We start from the raw sequence: 17,282 nt of genomic DNA, 5'->3' as shown, positions 1-17,282 counted from the left end.
TTTTATTCATGAGAGAGAGAGAGGCAGAGACACACAGGCAGGGGGAGAAGGAGGCTTCTCACAGGGAGCCTGATGCGGGACTTGATCCTGGGACCCTGGGATCACACCCTGAGCCAAAGGCAGATGCTCAACTACTGAGCCACCCAGGCGTTCCCACTGTATCCCATTCTTAAGGGTTTTACTTCATTGTTAGTCTGGAGATAAATGACAAGTAGAAAATGAAAAACAACTAAGTTTACTTTAATTGTGGTATAAAAATCCATAAAAAGGTAAAATTTCACTCCAGAGTTACACTAGGAAATGTAAGTTTTTGAGTATCTACTCAAACTAATGAAATTAACATTTTTGAACCCTGCTGGAAAGATGCTAAACACCCCTTAAAAGATGGTGAAACTTTTATTCAATTCAGAGAAACAGCTTTTAAGGTGATGCAAATTTAAATCTTTGTTTAATGTGACATGCAGAAAGTCTTCTGTGTACCCTAAATAGATCATGTGGCCACATTCTGAACATTCTATTTGATACATCTGAGGGAGCAGAAGAGAGGTGACTAGAAAAGAGTAGTTGGAGATTTGAGAAAGTTCCAAGGCAGGTGTTGTCATTATATATAACTAGTCTCATAGCTCCAAATTGTAATAATTGACTGCAATTATTCCTTCGTGTCATTGTAATAATTACAAATTTAAATAAAAAGTTAAACTAAATTTCGTATTTTATTACTCTTTAGGAAATTTGTGAAATGCTGTACCTTGTTTACTTAATAAAGGGTTACTCAAGTTATCCTTGGAATGCAGTTTTCTAATAAGTTTATATTTTTTTAATACTTATTGCATATGAACTAGTATATATTTAGTAAGTATAGCTTCTTGTGTCTTTTAAAGTCATTTGCTGTAATTTGGGATGTGAAACAGATATGTCTTTACTTTGGGGCTTATAATTTCCATCCTTTAGGTCAGAGTAGAGCATGTGCTTCAGTATGTCAATCTTCTGTTCACCCAAAATGGACAGAATGTAAGGCAATAACCTTAAATGATAAAGGCCATAGCTATTATTTCACATTGAAACAGAAGTGATTAAAAATCTAAAAAAAAGCATTGTGAGAGGCTTATTATTTCAGCTTTTCAGGGAAAGCCTGTGACAAAAGAAGTATACTAGAATTGTCATTTTCCTAATGTTTCTTAAGTTTCAGGCCTATGGGTTGGGGCAAGAGGAAGATCAGAAAGCAAAGAAAGTTAGTAAGGTTGATGGCTGTATATGCCAAAGTGAGTAGGTGCATTTGAAGATTAAAATCATAGAATTGGTGATTTGGGGCTTACGAGAACCTTCAGAGAATGTTTATTCAAGTTCTCAACTCTCATATTGGTAAGAGAATTACTACCATTTTATGGATGGATCAATCACCTGAGTTCCAAAAAGTTAATGTACTGAGACAACCCAGCTAGTAGGAGCAGAAGCTTGAAGCAGGAGATTTGCAGCTTTGCTCTGTAGTGCCCTTTCCTTATGGAAATACAGACTTTATTTAAACTCTTCTATTCTTTGAGTGCAAAATAGTACAAATAAAATTACAGAGTATACTTTTTTTTGAAAAATCACATCTGTCAAATTTTGTTAATAGCAAAAACTATTGTTCAGTACTTACATATTTGTAAAAATGAGTACAGAATGGAAAATGAAAACCACTCATGTCAACCCAGGCATTAGTTTAGAACAAGGATCATAAAACGTTTAATTAAAGGGTCAGATTTTAAATATTTTTTGGTTCATGAGCCACTACATAGTCTCTGTTGCAGCTACTAGCTTTGGCACTATAGCATGAAGATAGCCATAGACAATACATAAGCATACATTTGGCCATGTTCCAATAAAATTTTATTTATGAAGACTTGCAGCTGTAGTTTACTTATGTCTGTCCTAAGAAGAGGCTTTATAATAAGAAGCCTTTTAATCCACCTTAAAAGTTCCTAAGAAATAGGGTTGTATGATAAAAATTCCAGCAGTTTCATGCTCAGTGTATTAAGAGCATGAAAGGACCACCCAAGGTATGTTATTCCTAGAGCTGCGTTGTCTCATTAGCCACTAGCCATTATCATTTAGACTGTAATTAATTACAGTTAATTTTTAATAAAATCAAATTTTTAGGTCCTTAGTTGTACTAGCCACATTTCTATTGCTCAGTGGCACAAATGATTAGTGGCTACCATATTGGACAGATTTGTAAAACATTTCTGTTACTCGAAATTTTTTTGGATAGTGCTTCTCTAGAACAGTGGTCAGCAAACTTTCTGTGTAAAGAGCCAGACAGTAAATATTTCAGGCTTTACAGAATACATAAGATTTTTGTTATATATTTTTTTATTTTCTTTCATGTTTTAAAACAACCCTTTGAAAGTGTAAAAAGCCTTTTTAGCTCATATGGCCATATAAAAATAAGCCTCTGGCTGTAATTTGCCAACCTCTGCTGTTTAAGATTAAGAACAACCCAGAAAAATCAGGACAGCTACATAGATCCCCTCTAACCCTTTCAGAAGAGGACGTTGATCTAATGATGTAAAACCTCAGTGTCCTTAGTAGCTTGTCCTCATTAAAACAATCATAAGTTAAGAAGAGTGGGTAGTGGCCCCAGCTATGCCATGTCTATGACTTTGGTAGGCCTTCTCATCTGTAAAAGAAGACATCAGAAGGCATATTAATATTGACTAAAAAAGCCAACTGCTGCTTATTTCTCTAAGGAAATGCAGTGCCTGTTATTTTTAAATTTTTGTTGTATATATACTTTATAATGTTCATAATGGAGACGTAAGTGCTTTTTTAAGTAAGTTGTAATTTGAAGAACACTAAGGTTGGACTTTCCTGTTTTTATTTTTGTTTTGGTTTTTTTAATTACTCCATTCCACTCTTAACTGTTCCTCCTCATTTTTCTCTTTTCCTTTTTTTTTCTGTCCTTCTCCCCCGTGGTTCCCCCCGTGTATGCCTTGTCAGATTCTTTTTGTGGCACTCAAGCTTATCCTAATACTACGCTTATGTGCCATGAGCCTTCTACTGTAGCTGGTTTATTCGGAGGTAGGTAATGGTATCTCTAAAGTTTATCAATTTATTTATGCAGGAGGGAGTTGTTTTCTTTAAAATGAATTTTTTAAATTTGATAAGAAAAAATACTTGCTTTTGAAGAACAGATCCTTTTTTACCTAATTTTGTTTGCTTTGATTAAACATAGGATTGTTTTGTGAATGGATGCTTGTCTTCTCCCTACTTTAATCCATACTCAAAAGGTTCACATTTTCCGAGGAGCTTATAATGTTTTTCTATTATTACAAGCTTATGGAACTTGAAGCTCTTTGTATAGATGTTAGTGATAGAACACTGAATAATTTTGATCTGAGCTGTTGTGGCACAGATGTAGGGGAAATCTCCTGGAAACATGTGCTTGTTCAGCACTGCAAAGGCAGTAGAAATGGGGAACTGTTTCCAGAGGGGCATGGCCAATTTTATATTCACTTCTGTCTTTCCAGATATGTTCTAGGCCAGCACAGTAGTAATGAAGCCCCAAAATCCAGCTGAATTTGTGTGTGTGTGTGTGTGTGTGTGTGTGTGTGTGGATAGGAGTTGATTACCTTAGTGCAGTTGGCATTAAAAGTAGGTTTGATAGAACTAAAGAATTGAGATTCTTGACCCAGCAGAGGTGAGCATGATTAAACGGATTTAAAAATGGAATTTATGAAGACATTTGATGGAAAGTATGTGTTTAGAATCCAGTGAGTTTGCATTTGAATTCCAGTTCTACTGCCTTACCTGTGTGACTTGAAACAAGTATTTAACCTTTCTAAGCCTATGAAAATTGGGATAATAATGAGGTTTCCATATATGACTTTGTAATGTCCAGCACTACACCTGGTACATAGAATTATCATTAAAACTACTATTGAAAACCATCTTGTGTATGCAAATCATTTTATATTTGGAATATAGCTTTTACCTAAATTACTATTTAATTTTCAGATACTGCCTTGAACACTTTTTTAAATGCTTCTAGACTTAAAATTGCCACAAGCTGTTGACCTTTTTGGCCTATAGCATTTACTACGAGAAGCTCAAGAAGTTTAATAGTTGAATAAATATAATTCATTATTAGAGCTGTAATAATAGAATTTTCTTTTTTCTACTTACTAGTTTATATAAGATGAAATACTTAAACTGAAAACCTCTGAATCACAATTCTGGAATCCACAATTTGGGGTTTAAGTCTTGGTTTTGCCATTTAATTAATCTTTGACCTTGAGTAACCATGTTTAATCTCTTTGTTTCCTCATCTGTAAAATGAAGATAATAATAACTGTCTCCTAGGGTTATTGTGAGGTTTAAATAAGATACTGTTGAGAAAGTTCTTGCTTAGTGTTTAATAGGGTTTAATAAATAGTAGAAGTTACTTTCACAAAAAGTATGAGACCTAATTTATTATGGAACTACCACCAAAATCCCTTAACAAAACAGTAAATTTTTCTGGAAAGTGTTTGGAGTCCCTTTCAGTCCCAAAGTTTGTTCATCTTACACCTTTCAATTAATTTATAATTGTTCTTCTGAGATTTGCTCTGCTGGGCAGTGGTTTCTAAATTATTAATCTATGAATTAGTGGTGGTCAGTGGTGGAGTCTTTACTGGGCCTTGGTGAAATGTGAGTAGGCAATATCATGATTTTTTTAAAAGATTTATTTATTTATTTATTTATTTATGATAGACACAGAGAGAGAGGCAGAGACACAGGCAGAGGGAGAAGCAAGCCCCATGCCAGGAGCCCGACGTGGGATTCGATCCCGGGACTCTAGGATCACACCCTGGGCCAAAGGCAGGCGCTAAATGGCTGAGCCACTCAGGGATCCCCTATCATGATTATTTTATACAGTTAACCTTAACTCGGAGAGCCTGTTCATCTTTTTTTTTTTTTTTTTTGTCCCTAAATTTTCCTTTTGAAATTGTGACAATAGTTTGTTTTTAGTAACTTTTTAGTAGCTTTTAAAAATTAGATCCTAACAGTTTCCCAGAAAATGACTTGGGATAAAAGACTCTTAAATTGATAATGTTCATTGAAATGATAATTTAGAACTCTTACTTTGAAGAGGTATTATAGATGTTTATTACTTAAAAGATTGTTAGTTTGAAATTTATTGCTTGCTTCCCTGATAGCCAATCAGCTTTTATAATTTTTTCAAAATTTCTTTTTACTTTTTCCTTTTGTATACCTAGAGACTTTTTAAATTTGAAGTGCTATCTCTGGATTACTTTATATCCCTCAAACCTTTTATACTTTTAGGTAATAGTCTAAGAATTCCACAGATTGATATCCCCAGGGGCCTCAAGAAATGTCTCCTCTCTTTACAGAAAGTAACAAATAGATTACTATAAAAAATAGGCCTATCTGGGATACTAACCAGATTCTAGAAAGCTAGAGTCAAATAGCAGGAGAAAACAGGAATTTGATATGCTATCCTAGTTATAAATTATTGTATTTTCTAAACTTTGGAGGTCTAGCCAAGGTACTGTTTCCAGAATCATTTAAAGAACAATATGTGTACTTCTTATCCTATGATGGTAGCATGGGTACGTAATTAAGCACAGTAGGTTTTTGTCTTCCTTGAGTAGATACATCAGTTCTTTTTGTAAGGAATTATGAGAAGAATCCTGAGCCCATGATGTAATTCTTAGAAGGCTTGTACACTTTATTTATTTTTTTTTTTAATTTTTTATTTATTTATGATAGTCACAGAGAGAGAGAGAGAGAGGGAGAGACACAGGCGGAGGGAGAAGCAGGCTCCATGCACCGGGAGCCTGATGTGGGATTCGATCCCGGGTCTCCAGGATCGCGTCCTTTTCCAAAGGCAGGCGCCAAACCGCTGCGCCACCCAGGGATCCCGGCTTGTACACTTTAAAATGTTAAGTCTAGAAAATCTGGGAATCTCTTGATGAATCGTCATACTTACATACTAAATTATTTTATATTTTGATAGTGTTTGTGTTCTCATTGTATGGCCATTGTTTTTAAAGTAGTTTAAGAGTTAAGTAATTATGAAATAACTTTTTAAAAAAGACTTGAGAGAGAGTATGTAGCCACAAGCAAGGAGAGGGGCAGAGGCAGAGGGAGAGAAAATCCCAAGCAGATTTTCTGCTGAAGGCAGAGCCCAGACTCTGGGGGCTTGATCCCAGGTGTCTGAGATCATGATCTGAGCTGAAACCAAGAGTCAGCCCCTTAACCAACTGAGCCACCCAGGCGTCCCTGCAATAAAAACATTTTTAAGAATTTGTGTCCTACAGAATACTCATGCTAGATCTAAAATGCTATTTTTAAAGTAATATTATTGATGTTTACCAGCTGTGTGAGTCATTATAAGTCATTGTTTTTGAGGATTTTCATGGACTTCTCACCAAATCTTATCTTACTTTTTACAGTTTTCTTTAAGATCAGTTTTTTTAGTACAATTATCATTATACTTTATATCCTGGTAATTAAGTACATTAAGAATTGAAAGTGATGGGATCCCTGGGTGGTGCAGCGGTTTGGCGCCTGCCTTTGGCCCAGGGCGCGATCCTGGAGACCCGGGAACGAATCCCACATCAGGCTCCCGGTGCATGGAGCCTGCTTCTTCCTCCGCGTGTGTCTCTGCCTCTCTCTCTCTCTCTCTGTGACTATCATAAATAAATAAAAATTAAAAAAAAAAAAAGAATTGAAAGTGAGGTTCTGACAGACTGTGAAAGTCCTTTAGCAGAAAGTTGAGAGAGTGAAGAGAGCCTGTGTTTAGGACTGAAAAGTTGAACTTCTCCCTAATGTATTTGATAATCTTCTAATACTAGTTTTTATACACACACATATTTGGGTTTTCTAGAATTTAGCGGTGAAGAGAGTTTAGGAGCCGTTTGTGATAGCCTTCCACAAAGTAAAAAAATCCCTTTGTGATCCTTGCTGGACTATTTAGTTCTATTTAGATATACACTCAGTGGTTGAAAGCTTTCCAAATCATGTGACTGAATAATTTTAAATGATTTTAATTGTTCAGACCCAAGAAATTCAGAACCTCACTTCACAAAAATACTACCCCTCACAATTGAAAAATCTTCATTTGTTACCTCAGGATAGGCTGGTTTCAGAGATAGGAGCTGAGTGTTGGCTTAATACCAGTAGCATCAGTGTAATAGGAAAGAAAAGAGTTTTCTATTTATGTTCTGGTATTTCAGAGTTAGGTAAATTAGCATGTTTAATTGTATAGTTGTCCACTTCACTGTTTAAGTAACAAGTTGAAGTTAGAGGGTGGGTGATCAGGAGTCGAAAATAGTCTGTTTTATTTATTTATTTAGATTTATTTATTTATTTGAGAGAGAGAGAGAGAGAGAGAGAGAGAGAGAGCACATGAGGAAGGGGAGGGCAGGGGCAGAGAAGCAGACTCCTGGTGAGCATAGAGCCTGATACGGGCTCAATCTCAAAAACATGACTGGTTCTTGAGATCATGACCTGAGCTGAAACCAAGAGTCTAACGCTTTAACCTCTTTTACCATCCAGGCATCTCTTATTTTTTTTGATAGTCGAAAGGCAACTGGGCGCAAGGGGGTCATGAGGATTAGTGGATTGTAACTTTAATTAGTGGATTGTAATGCTGTTACTTTTCAAATGAACTTAAAACGTATTGCATTTGATTAACCATTGAAGGGAAGAAGGAAAGTGAGAGAAATAATGGAAGGTGAGTAGGTGACAAGACTGACTCCTGGGGATACTAAGTAGAGTATTTTATTTTATTTATTTTTTTAAAAATATTTATTTATTTATTTATTTTAAAGATTTTATTTATTTATTCATGAGAGACACACACAGAGAGAGGCAGAGACACAGGCAGAGGGAGAAACAGGCTCCATGCAGGGAGCCCAACATGGGACTCGATCCCAGGTCTCCAGGATCAGGTCCCGGGCTGAAGACGGCACTAAACCGCCGAGCCACCCAGGCTGCCCAGATTCATATTTTTAAAAGCACCATAGAAAATTTATTTCATTACCAAGCGATCGTTTGCATTGTGTATATATTTTGCTTTATGCAAAGTCCTGGAATTTTAGGTGTTTTTAGTTTATAAAAACATCATCTGCATACAAAATTAAGGGAAAACATAAAGATTTTACTTTTGTAATGAAACAAACTCAGTAGTTCAACTTCAGTTGTTCTTTTGTTACTTTTCTTTGTCAGTAGGATGATTTTGTTGTGGAAAATGTCATTACCACAAAAAGATGCAGTAGTATTAAGAAACATTTTGCTTTAAGGATTGACCTTGTTTTTCATTGGGGGGAATTTATTGCTTTTTCCATTCTGTTGTCAGCATTATTAAGAGCTATAAATGTAGAGTTATTAAAGAATTGAGCTTTTTCCATTTTGGTTTTTCTTAGGATTCACTCCATCTCCAGTTGCACAGCCACATCCTTCAGCTGGCCTTAATGTTGACTTTGAGTCTGTGTTTGGAAATAAATCTACCAATGTTATTGTAGATTCTGGGGGTAAGAAAAAATTGTTTTATTAACACTACTATAATGTTCTCATTTAGATTCTGTGTGAGGACACATAATAATACTCTTCTGAGCATGTGTAAATAGATTAAACTGGGATAGCCAGTGAAGTTGTTCCTCTTCTCCTAGCCACTGGATGAGAATTTCAAGGAATTATTAACTGTTACCCTTTTCTTAGTGGCAGTTTGACTCTGGGAGGATTTTGTTTCTCCCAGAACTAAATAAGATCTTACTCAGATTAGATAGGTAAGTTGCTAATGACTATGTGTAGAATGTTGTGCTTTGTAATCATTACAATTTTTACCTTTACTGAAGTGAAATTGGCTTTTTTGAAAAGTAGGAAAATAAAACCTTTGGTACCTGACTTGTTGAGTTAAACAGCTAGAATGTATTAAATATCAGAGCTGTGGGGGCTTTTTAGTATTTTAAGGATGGTTCTTTCTAAGTATGCTTGTTCACTTGTCTTAAAAGAACTTATATAAATTTTAGAGCCAGATTTCCATTTGTTTTCATTTAATATCTTGTTGATTTGAGGTTTATAAAGATTAAGAATTTCCATAAAATTGATTATTCTTACAATGGGATGACCTTTGATTTTGGTTAGTAAGTTCAAGCCATTTAAACATATTGAGGCATTTTTTAAATTTTATAATATATAATCAGTTATACAAAAAGTAAACAAGCTTATAAAAAGTATATATGAACTCTAAGAAGTTTTTTTCTGTGTGCTAGTAGGTTTATTATTTTTTGATGCATTTGACTTTTTCCTTTTGAGTTTGTCTTTCTGGGAAAAAAGGATAAAGGAAATAGAGATCAACTGTTAATATTTTGTAAACCATCATTTTTGGTGACTTTCTTTTTCAAATTCTCTATTATTATTATGCTATTGAGTCCTTTAGTAGGTTTGTTTGATTGGATTCACTTTAGTTTCTCGTTTTGGTAGATTTTATTTTCATTTCTAAGCAATGTCCTAGTTTACTAGATGGTTTAATACAATTTGAAGCATAAGGTTAGTAACTTCTTAGGTATAATTTAGGTTAAGTGTTTTTAGACAGAAGAAAAGTGATAATCAAATGGTTCATTTTCACTTCCTTCTAATGTAGGAATATATATACATATACCTTACATTCTCCAATTTGAAGAATATAAAGAGGTCTGTAAAATATTTCTTAGAAAAATCATTTTTCAAAGATACAGAGATGTATTTTTTAATCTAAATTTCTTTAGGTATTTATAAGTGAATCTTCAGAAAATATTGCCAGTGAGGGAGAGAATTACATTCCATTCCCTTCTTTTTCACAACTTTGGAATAAGAATTGTTTACTCAAATCCTTCTTTTTTTTTTTTTTTTTTTTTTCTGTCTACCTTAATATAATTTTGTTGTGAAATAGGACATGATTTTTCTTAAAGCAAAGTTGCCTTTTCAATCAGTTAACTTTGAAATGGTGAATTTCTCCCTTTTCCATTTAAAGGCATTTATTAGTGCCCAGTGTCGTGGAGGATTTTCCAGCAAACGAGTAGAAAAGGCAGAGATCTCCTATAGAAAGTTGTAGCACCATAAAGTCCCTTACAAATCCTATTTCATCTGTTTGTAACTTTAAGGCTTTGATGAACTAGGTGGACTTCTCAAGCCAACAGTGGCCTCTCAGAACCAGAGTCTTCCTGTTGCCAAACTCCCACCTAACAAGTTAGTATCTGATGACTTGGATTCATCCTTAGCCAACCTTGTGGGCAGTAAGTATTCTTTGGATTCTTTTAATCCTCTTTAAAATAAGTTGTATTATAGAAATGAGTCTCGTTTTTAAATGCTTTCTGTTTTTCCTGTCTTAGATCTTGGCATTGGAAATGGAACTACTAAGAAGTGAGTGTTTTCTATGTTTTATTTCCTCATGTGCCATTTAGAGTCAAATTGGCTTTCATCTCAAAAGTATGCGTAGAGATGTCAGATCTGCATCTTAAATGCTTTTTGTTCAATCTAAGTGAATAGTAAAGAAACTTTGTATAATCACAGACATTTAATGTTCTCACTTATGTTTATTTAAAGTGATGTAAATTGGAGTCAGCCAGGTGAAAAGAAGCTAACTGGAGGATCTAACTGGCAACCAAAGGTTGCACCAACAACTGCTTGGAATGCTGCAACAATGGTGAGTTGAAAAGCTCACAGTAACATGAATAATTTAGGAGGATGTGGAACATGAAAATGTTTTTTAAATGATAGCTCTTAATTGGAAAGATTATTTATTGAGTTTTAGATACATAAGTAATTTGTATATATATATTTTTTAAGGAAGCTGATTGACTATATTTGTCAGGTATATTTTAGTAGCTAACATTTATTTAAAGGTTACTTTGTGCCACGCATTATTCTAATAAATGTGTGACTTTATTTTCTATAATCCTCAAATTAACCTTATGTAGTAATAACTATACTGCCCCCATTGTGCAGATGAAAGCGAGGCACAGAGTTATTACATGATATGCCTAGGATCCCAGAGTTCATAAGTGATTGGGTGGAGTTTTAGAACCCAGGAAGCCTAACCTCAGAGCATAAACTCCTTTAATCATTACCTTTTACTGCTGATGTCAGATTTATTATTTATTTATCCAGAATATACAGTGTCTAGTGTTTTTCTGATCTCACCATTGGTAAAGAAACTATACTGCTTGGTTTTTGTTGATATTAACAAATAGTACATAGTGCTGATTTTCCTTACTTCTCTAGTTATAGTCTTAAAACCCTCTGAACACTGAACCATTGCTAGGTTCACACACATATATACATGCATATTTCCTTTAGTAATAGTTCAGTGTTCACCGATTTAGTGTTGGGTTACTTTAACAGTGTAAGTGCAGCAGACAAGGAGAATCAATTACATGTGTATGTATACACACACACCCTGACCTTACATTCATTATAATCTTAAACCCTAAAAAAAAGTTGTTCTAGTAGATGCCTTTTTTTGTTTGTTTGTTTTTCAAACAAAAAAGAAAATGCAGTTCACGTTAAATGAATTGCTTACCTGAGGCTGCTGCCCAACAGGTGCCAGACTTGAGATTCTACCCCTATCCAGATGGCTCCAGAGCCAGAACTTGTTGCAATAGTAACACTACATTGTTCTTTACCTTCTTAGTCCCACTGATCATCTTTATATCAGAGCTGAAACAAGGCAGGACCTCACCTGGCTCAACCTTAGCTGAGAATGAACGTGTTAGGCAACACATTTTTTACCCCTCTGTGCATGTATGTCATTGACCTTGAAAGCACCACAAACATTGATTTTGAGGATCACAAATTTTAGCAAGTAAGCAAATTTGTGAATACAGGTTTCATGAAAAGTGAGGATTAATTGTATGTGCTAAGTATCTAGTTGGCATCTAGTACTGAAGAAGTTCTACTAATGCTTTTAGCATTCTAAGGTATGGTTGTCCTAGGGTAGCTTTGTAACTGGTTGTACCCCTATCTTTGGTCAGCTGCTGTTGTACCAGTGCAGTTAAGTTCCTGCATCAGAGAAAACCAATTTCTTCTTATAGAAGAATTTAAAACATGATTTCTTACAATACTCTGGAAATAGCATCATTTTGATTGCATAGGCTACACATTGTAGCCTTCCTATTGTTAAAGACCACCATATTAGCCATTTTCTTGTATTAAATCACTTCCAGAGCACCACCCTGTTTTCCTGGAGTTAATCATACATTAAAATTACTAGGGCTCATCTAAAATTAGTGTACTTATAAAATTTGTGACGTTATCTAAAGAGTTTTGTTAGGTTTAGTCTTCTTAAATGGAAAATAATAATGAAATTTAACCCCCCCCCTTTTTTTTATTTAGCCACCTTTTAAGTCAGTAATTTTTCATTGGTAGGGCTCACTGCCATTACTAATAATAAATCCTTGCATTTAATTAGCTGTCTGGTTTTTACACATACATATGCCCTATCTTGAGTCTGTTAACAGTGCATTCTTAGGGAAGTTTGAATTGATAGCATCCCAATTATAAGAATAAAGTTTCGCAGTTTTTCTTTTGTAAGTATAAAACATCTAGAAAGCAGATTTTAGTTGAAATCCATTCCTTCTGACTCTCAATCCATTATTTTTCTGCACTGTAACATACTTCACTGACCAAGGGATGACAGGAAGTTAGGGTACTGGATTTTATAGCCTTGGGTGTGAATTGTACATTGATAATACATGAGAACTGATGCAAATCCAAATACTGATATGAAAATACAGTGAATATTTTATTTTGTATTGTTAGTATTAATCTATATGAAATATTAGAAGTTTGTAGATAGCACTTAAGATTGACTACTAGAATATAATAGGTATTTAACCATTTAGAATATGTATGTAAGTTAATGAGATTTATGGCACTGTGTCATGTGTGTCATCTCTTAAGAATTTTGTTAAAATACTTGTATGTATGTATTTCATAGTTTCTTTTTAATGACTAACATATAGGGTTGGTGATGTGGTTTACTACTTAGATAAACTGCTGCTTATGACATTTCTTTACATTTCTAACCTTTTTATTAATCCATAAACACTGTCAAGGTTTTTGAACTTTTTTAAGTAAAAAAATTCATTGCTATTTTATTAATATATATGATAATGATATACTACAAATTATTTTAATTACTGCTTGCTTTTTTTCCTGAGTGGTAGATGTATGCTGCAGCCCTGTTTATGGGATGCACTAAATTTTACAGTATTGACACTACTGATAGAGCTTATGTTTTATGATATTTGTAATAAACTATTAGATTTGTAAGGGGATTATGCTGGAGATTAAATTTCCCTTGTCAACCTTGATAGTGTTTTAGTATAGGTATTCTTCTGTTAGATATTGGAAATACAAGGGATTTAAGGTAGTTAGTGAGTGTACATGTGAACTAAAAATGCTCTCTGTGTATTTTCTGTTGTGTAAGTATTTGTTCTAATCCAGTGTTATTGCATTATGTAATTGTTCTCCCTGGGAAAAACAGAATGGCATGCATTTTCCACAATACGTAAGTGACCAAAAACTAGCCTTTTTGCAATAAATTGGCATGCTATTAACCACTGCTATAGCAGAATCTCATAACCTTCCAGCTATTACTTGTTTTCACATTCAGATTTTCAATGTGCCAAAAATTCTTTCTAGCATCTCCTGATTTCATGGATGTGTTGCAGAATTGATTCTAATGGTGGCATGGGAAATACAGATTTTTTTTTCTTGCTTAATATTCTGCCATTTGCTGTCAGATGGCTGGGTGTCTCTGTGTGTGTATCTGTGCTGCCACTATGCACTTGATGATTTCTGAATGAAGGGAAATGTTGATTGTGGTAATGTTGAGAATAACAATTGCATGAAATCTTAACAGGCTTCTGCTGTACTTGGCAGTTTGTCTACTGCTCTTGCAGCTCTCAGTTTTGAAGTAGGGAGAGACCAATAAGTCCTACATATGCTCACTGAAATACTAAACTTTTAACTATTCACTTTAGTTATGCTTCATTTAACTTCTCCATGCATATGTTCAAATTGCCATATACTTTCAGTTATTTTTTATGTTTCAGCAATGTTATTGGTCTTTCTCCTGTATTCAATTTCAGTTTTCATTATAAGATAACACACACACAGGGGATGTTGTTAAGACAGCAAATATATCTAAAATGATTTTGTGCTCAGATTGTATATTTATAGAGCATAAGTTAGAGTAGGAGGAGTGGACCTTAAAGATCTTAGGGCTAGGTGGCTCTTTTAAGCATTAAAGCATAAACAGGTTTAAAAATTTATTGCTCCTCCAAATTGGTGCTTTGCAGAAGATAGTTTAAATAATTTAGAGTAAATTAGAAGGAATGTTAATATATGTACTCTGTATAAGAACTGTGTGTGTCCTAGAAATAGTCATACTCAGTGTTTTGAAATCTATGGGGTTCTTTGAAAAAAGTGAATGAGGTCTTTAAGAAACTAGTTTTTTGGAAGATTAGATTATTAATTGATTTGGGATCTTTAATTTTTTCCTTGCTCAAAAAAATGAAGCACCTAGGAAAACATTCACTAATATTACTTTTTCTGGGTAAACATTTTTTATGATAGTGATAGATTTTAAATTTTAGAACTTCAATATTTTTTAAAATTTGAAGATTTTTAAAGCTGTAAAAAAGCACACTGAAATTTTAGATCACTGTTATATCTAAGTTTAAGTGATTTTTTTCTAATAATTCTGCTTTTCTGTTAATTTCGAGACACTCTTTTTCATTGAGCATTAACTGACACAGTTATTAATGATCACAAATGTCCCATTTAATCACAGCTGTCTTAGCAATTCTTTTTAGTGGAACTGCAGCTATTGATTCCTTGAACTCAATTGACATACGTGAGTTATACGTCCTTGTTTATCTTTTCTCCACCATGTCAGGCACCCCCTGTAATGGCCTATCCTGCTACTACACCCACAGGCATGATAGGATATGGAATCGTAAGTATTTTTCCAAACACAATTTTTGAAAATAGATTGATTCATAGTTAACATGCCTTAATAGAGACTTAAGTAAAAAAAAAAGAACTTGGTGTGTACCCTTAGTGCCAAACATAGAGCATTGGTATCATAAGTATTTCTAGAATAGTCATTATACAGCAGATACACCACTTATTAATGTTCACAGTATTACTTGGCTTATTTTTCCTCTCATAACTTTGCTAAGCATTTTATATGTATTACAGACTCATTTAAACATTGATATTAACTCCAACCCTTTGCTTGTGTGACCTTACATTAATACCATTTAAGTTGTATAACCTTAATACTGTAAGGGGAAGGGAGGATTTAACATTTCTCAAATTGTGTAGGGACAAATTTAGTTCAGTACAGGCCAGAGAAACTTTCCTATGACCGTGATTGCTACCATACAGAAATACTCATTTTACCTTTAAGCTGCCCACAATCCATATTCTACACTGTCCTTACTCTCCCAACTTTCTTAACATATGACTCACTTAGAAAAGAAATGGAGGTAATGACTTCAATCCCCTATATGTGTTTGAGGAACTGTTGCTGGTAGGAGGCAGCACCAGGTCCCTTGGGATTGCTACTGTGGCTGCTGTGCTACTTTATTTACATCTTTTGAGAGTAGCTTTTTGCCTACATATGAAGAAATTTCATAGCTTTTGTATTGGTGGTTACCATAGAAGAAAGGAATGTGCTCAAAATCTCATAAAGTTAAAATGAAGCTCTTGCTATAAGTAGGAGTTTAATTAAAAGGTTAAATAGAATTTGTAGAAAGATAAGATTTTAGAGTATGGTGTTTTAACCAAAATAATGGAGTGATTTGTGTATGTTCTATTTGGTTACTTATTTGTGTTAATTTTATACTGTGAAGTAGCAATTTTTAAAGAGATGGTTGAGATTCTATTTTCAGTTACTCAATGAACTAACCTCTTCGAGTGTTATTTAAGCCTCTTCTTGGTACTCCCCTAACAATAGCTGAAATAAAAGGAAAACCACAGACAGTAACACTTTTCAAAGTATTCACTTAAGATCACTTGCATGATGGCATAAGAACGTGGTTTGATGTACAAAGGCAGTTTGTTTTGAAATATCTTAGCCATTTTAACCTAGTTTTAAGTTTTCCTATGTTTAAAACTCCAAGTTTAGAAATTTTTGATTGGTTAAAATTATTTTGTCTGCTATACTGTAGAAAGGTTTACATTTTGCTTAAATTTAAACCTTTTTTTTTTTTTTTTTTACAAATTTTAGAATTGAACACATTAAAGACTTTCAAAAAAAACACAAGAATTTATAGTTGTTTTATTTGTATTTACAAGAATTTTTCCTTTGAGTTAAAGGTACTAGTACTTTCCATTCCTGTCATCCTTCTTGTTTACTACTTAAGGAAGATAATAGTATTGATTAACTTAATATTTTTCTGTTTTTTAGCCTCCTCAGATGGGAAGTGTACCTGTAATGACACAACCAACCTTAATATACAGCCAGCCTGTCATGAGACCACCAAACCCCTTTGGTCCTGTATCAGGAGCACAGGTATTAATGCGCCACATGTAACTCTCTTAATGGCCCGATGGAGGAAGAATAGAATGCTAAAAATTCCTTTCATACAACTTAGAAACAAACAAATTATAAGTGTTTTTACCCTTGATGGTAGATGTTGTTTTCTTCCTATCTTTATCAGCTAAGAGCTTTTAAGAATATTGATTATTTGGAAGGAATGGACAAGCAGATTACAAACATTAAGGATGGAAAATTCTTGACAACGTATAGTTGGTCAATCCAGAGGATGGTTTTTCTGAGGTTAAGGAACCTACTTTCTGTTCATGATTCTGGCTTGCTCTCCTTTGTGAACCTTGAACTCTGAGCTCCAGTGTATTGGCTTGAATGGTGCTACAACAAAGGTGTTGCCCTTAAGATATTTGTGAAACATGACAAGTCTACAAAAAATTGTGAATGTTATTTTTTCATTAGGTAACTTCCTACCACTGAGGATTGTATTTAAAAACAAAGCGGGGTGGGGGCTCAGTAGCGCCTGGGTGGCTCAGTTGGTTAAGCATCTCCCTTCATCTCCCTTCGGCCCAGGTCATGATCCCAAGGTCCTGGGATCAAGCCCCTCATTAACCCCCCTGCTCAGTGAGAAGCCTGCACCTCCCTCTCCCTCTGCCTGCTGCTTCTCCTCTCCCCCTGCTTGTGCATGCCCACTCATACCCACACTCTCTCTCTCTCTGTCAAATAAATGCTGACCTAATTCAGCATTTATTTA

The 17,282-nt window shown here is 34.4% G+C and overlaps 1 protein-coding gene across 7 annotated transcripts in view; it reads left to right on the top strand.

The window, feature by feature from the left end:
* PICALM (phosphatidylinositol binding clathrin assembly protein) overlaps positions 1-17,282 on the top strand; it is a 103,261-nt gene that overhangs the window by 70,223 nt on the left and 15,756 nt on the right. For 4 of the 7 annotated variants that reach the window (XM_041730277.1, XM_041730271.1, XM_041730275.1 and 1 more), the window contains 7 exons: positions 8,412-8,519; positions 10,131-10,262; positions 10,359-10,389; positions 10,573-10,672; positions 13,514-13,537; positions 14,930-14,989; positions 16,448-16,552. In XM_041730277.1, the coding sequence (XP_041586211.1) occupies positions 8,412-8,519; positions 10,131-10,262; positions 10,359-10,389; positions 10,573-10,672; positions 13,514-13,537; positions 14,930-14,989; positions 16,448-16,552 (560 nt within the window). The remainder of the gene's footprint in view (positions 1-8,411; positions 8,520-10,130; positions 10,263-10,358; positions 10,390-10,572; positions 10,673-13,513; positions 13,538-14,929; positions 14,990-16,447; positions 16,553-17,282) is intronic. The other 3 variants (XM_041730272.1, XM_041730274.1, XM_041730273.1) reach the window with 3 other exon arrangements.

Source organism: Vulpes lagopus, chromosome 15 (assembly GCF_018345385.1).
Source record: "Vulpes lagopus strain Blue_001 chromosome 15, ASM1834538v1, whole genome shotgun sequence".
NCBI classification, from domain to species: Eukaryota; Metazoa; Chordata; class Mammalia; order Carnivora; family Canidae; genus Vulpes; species Vulpes lagopus.
This window is presented reverse-complemented; position numbering and strand designations above follow the sequence as displayed.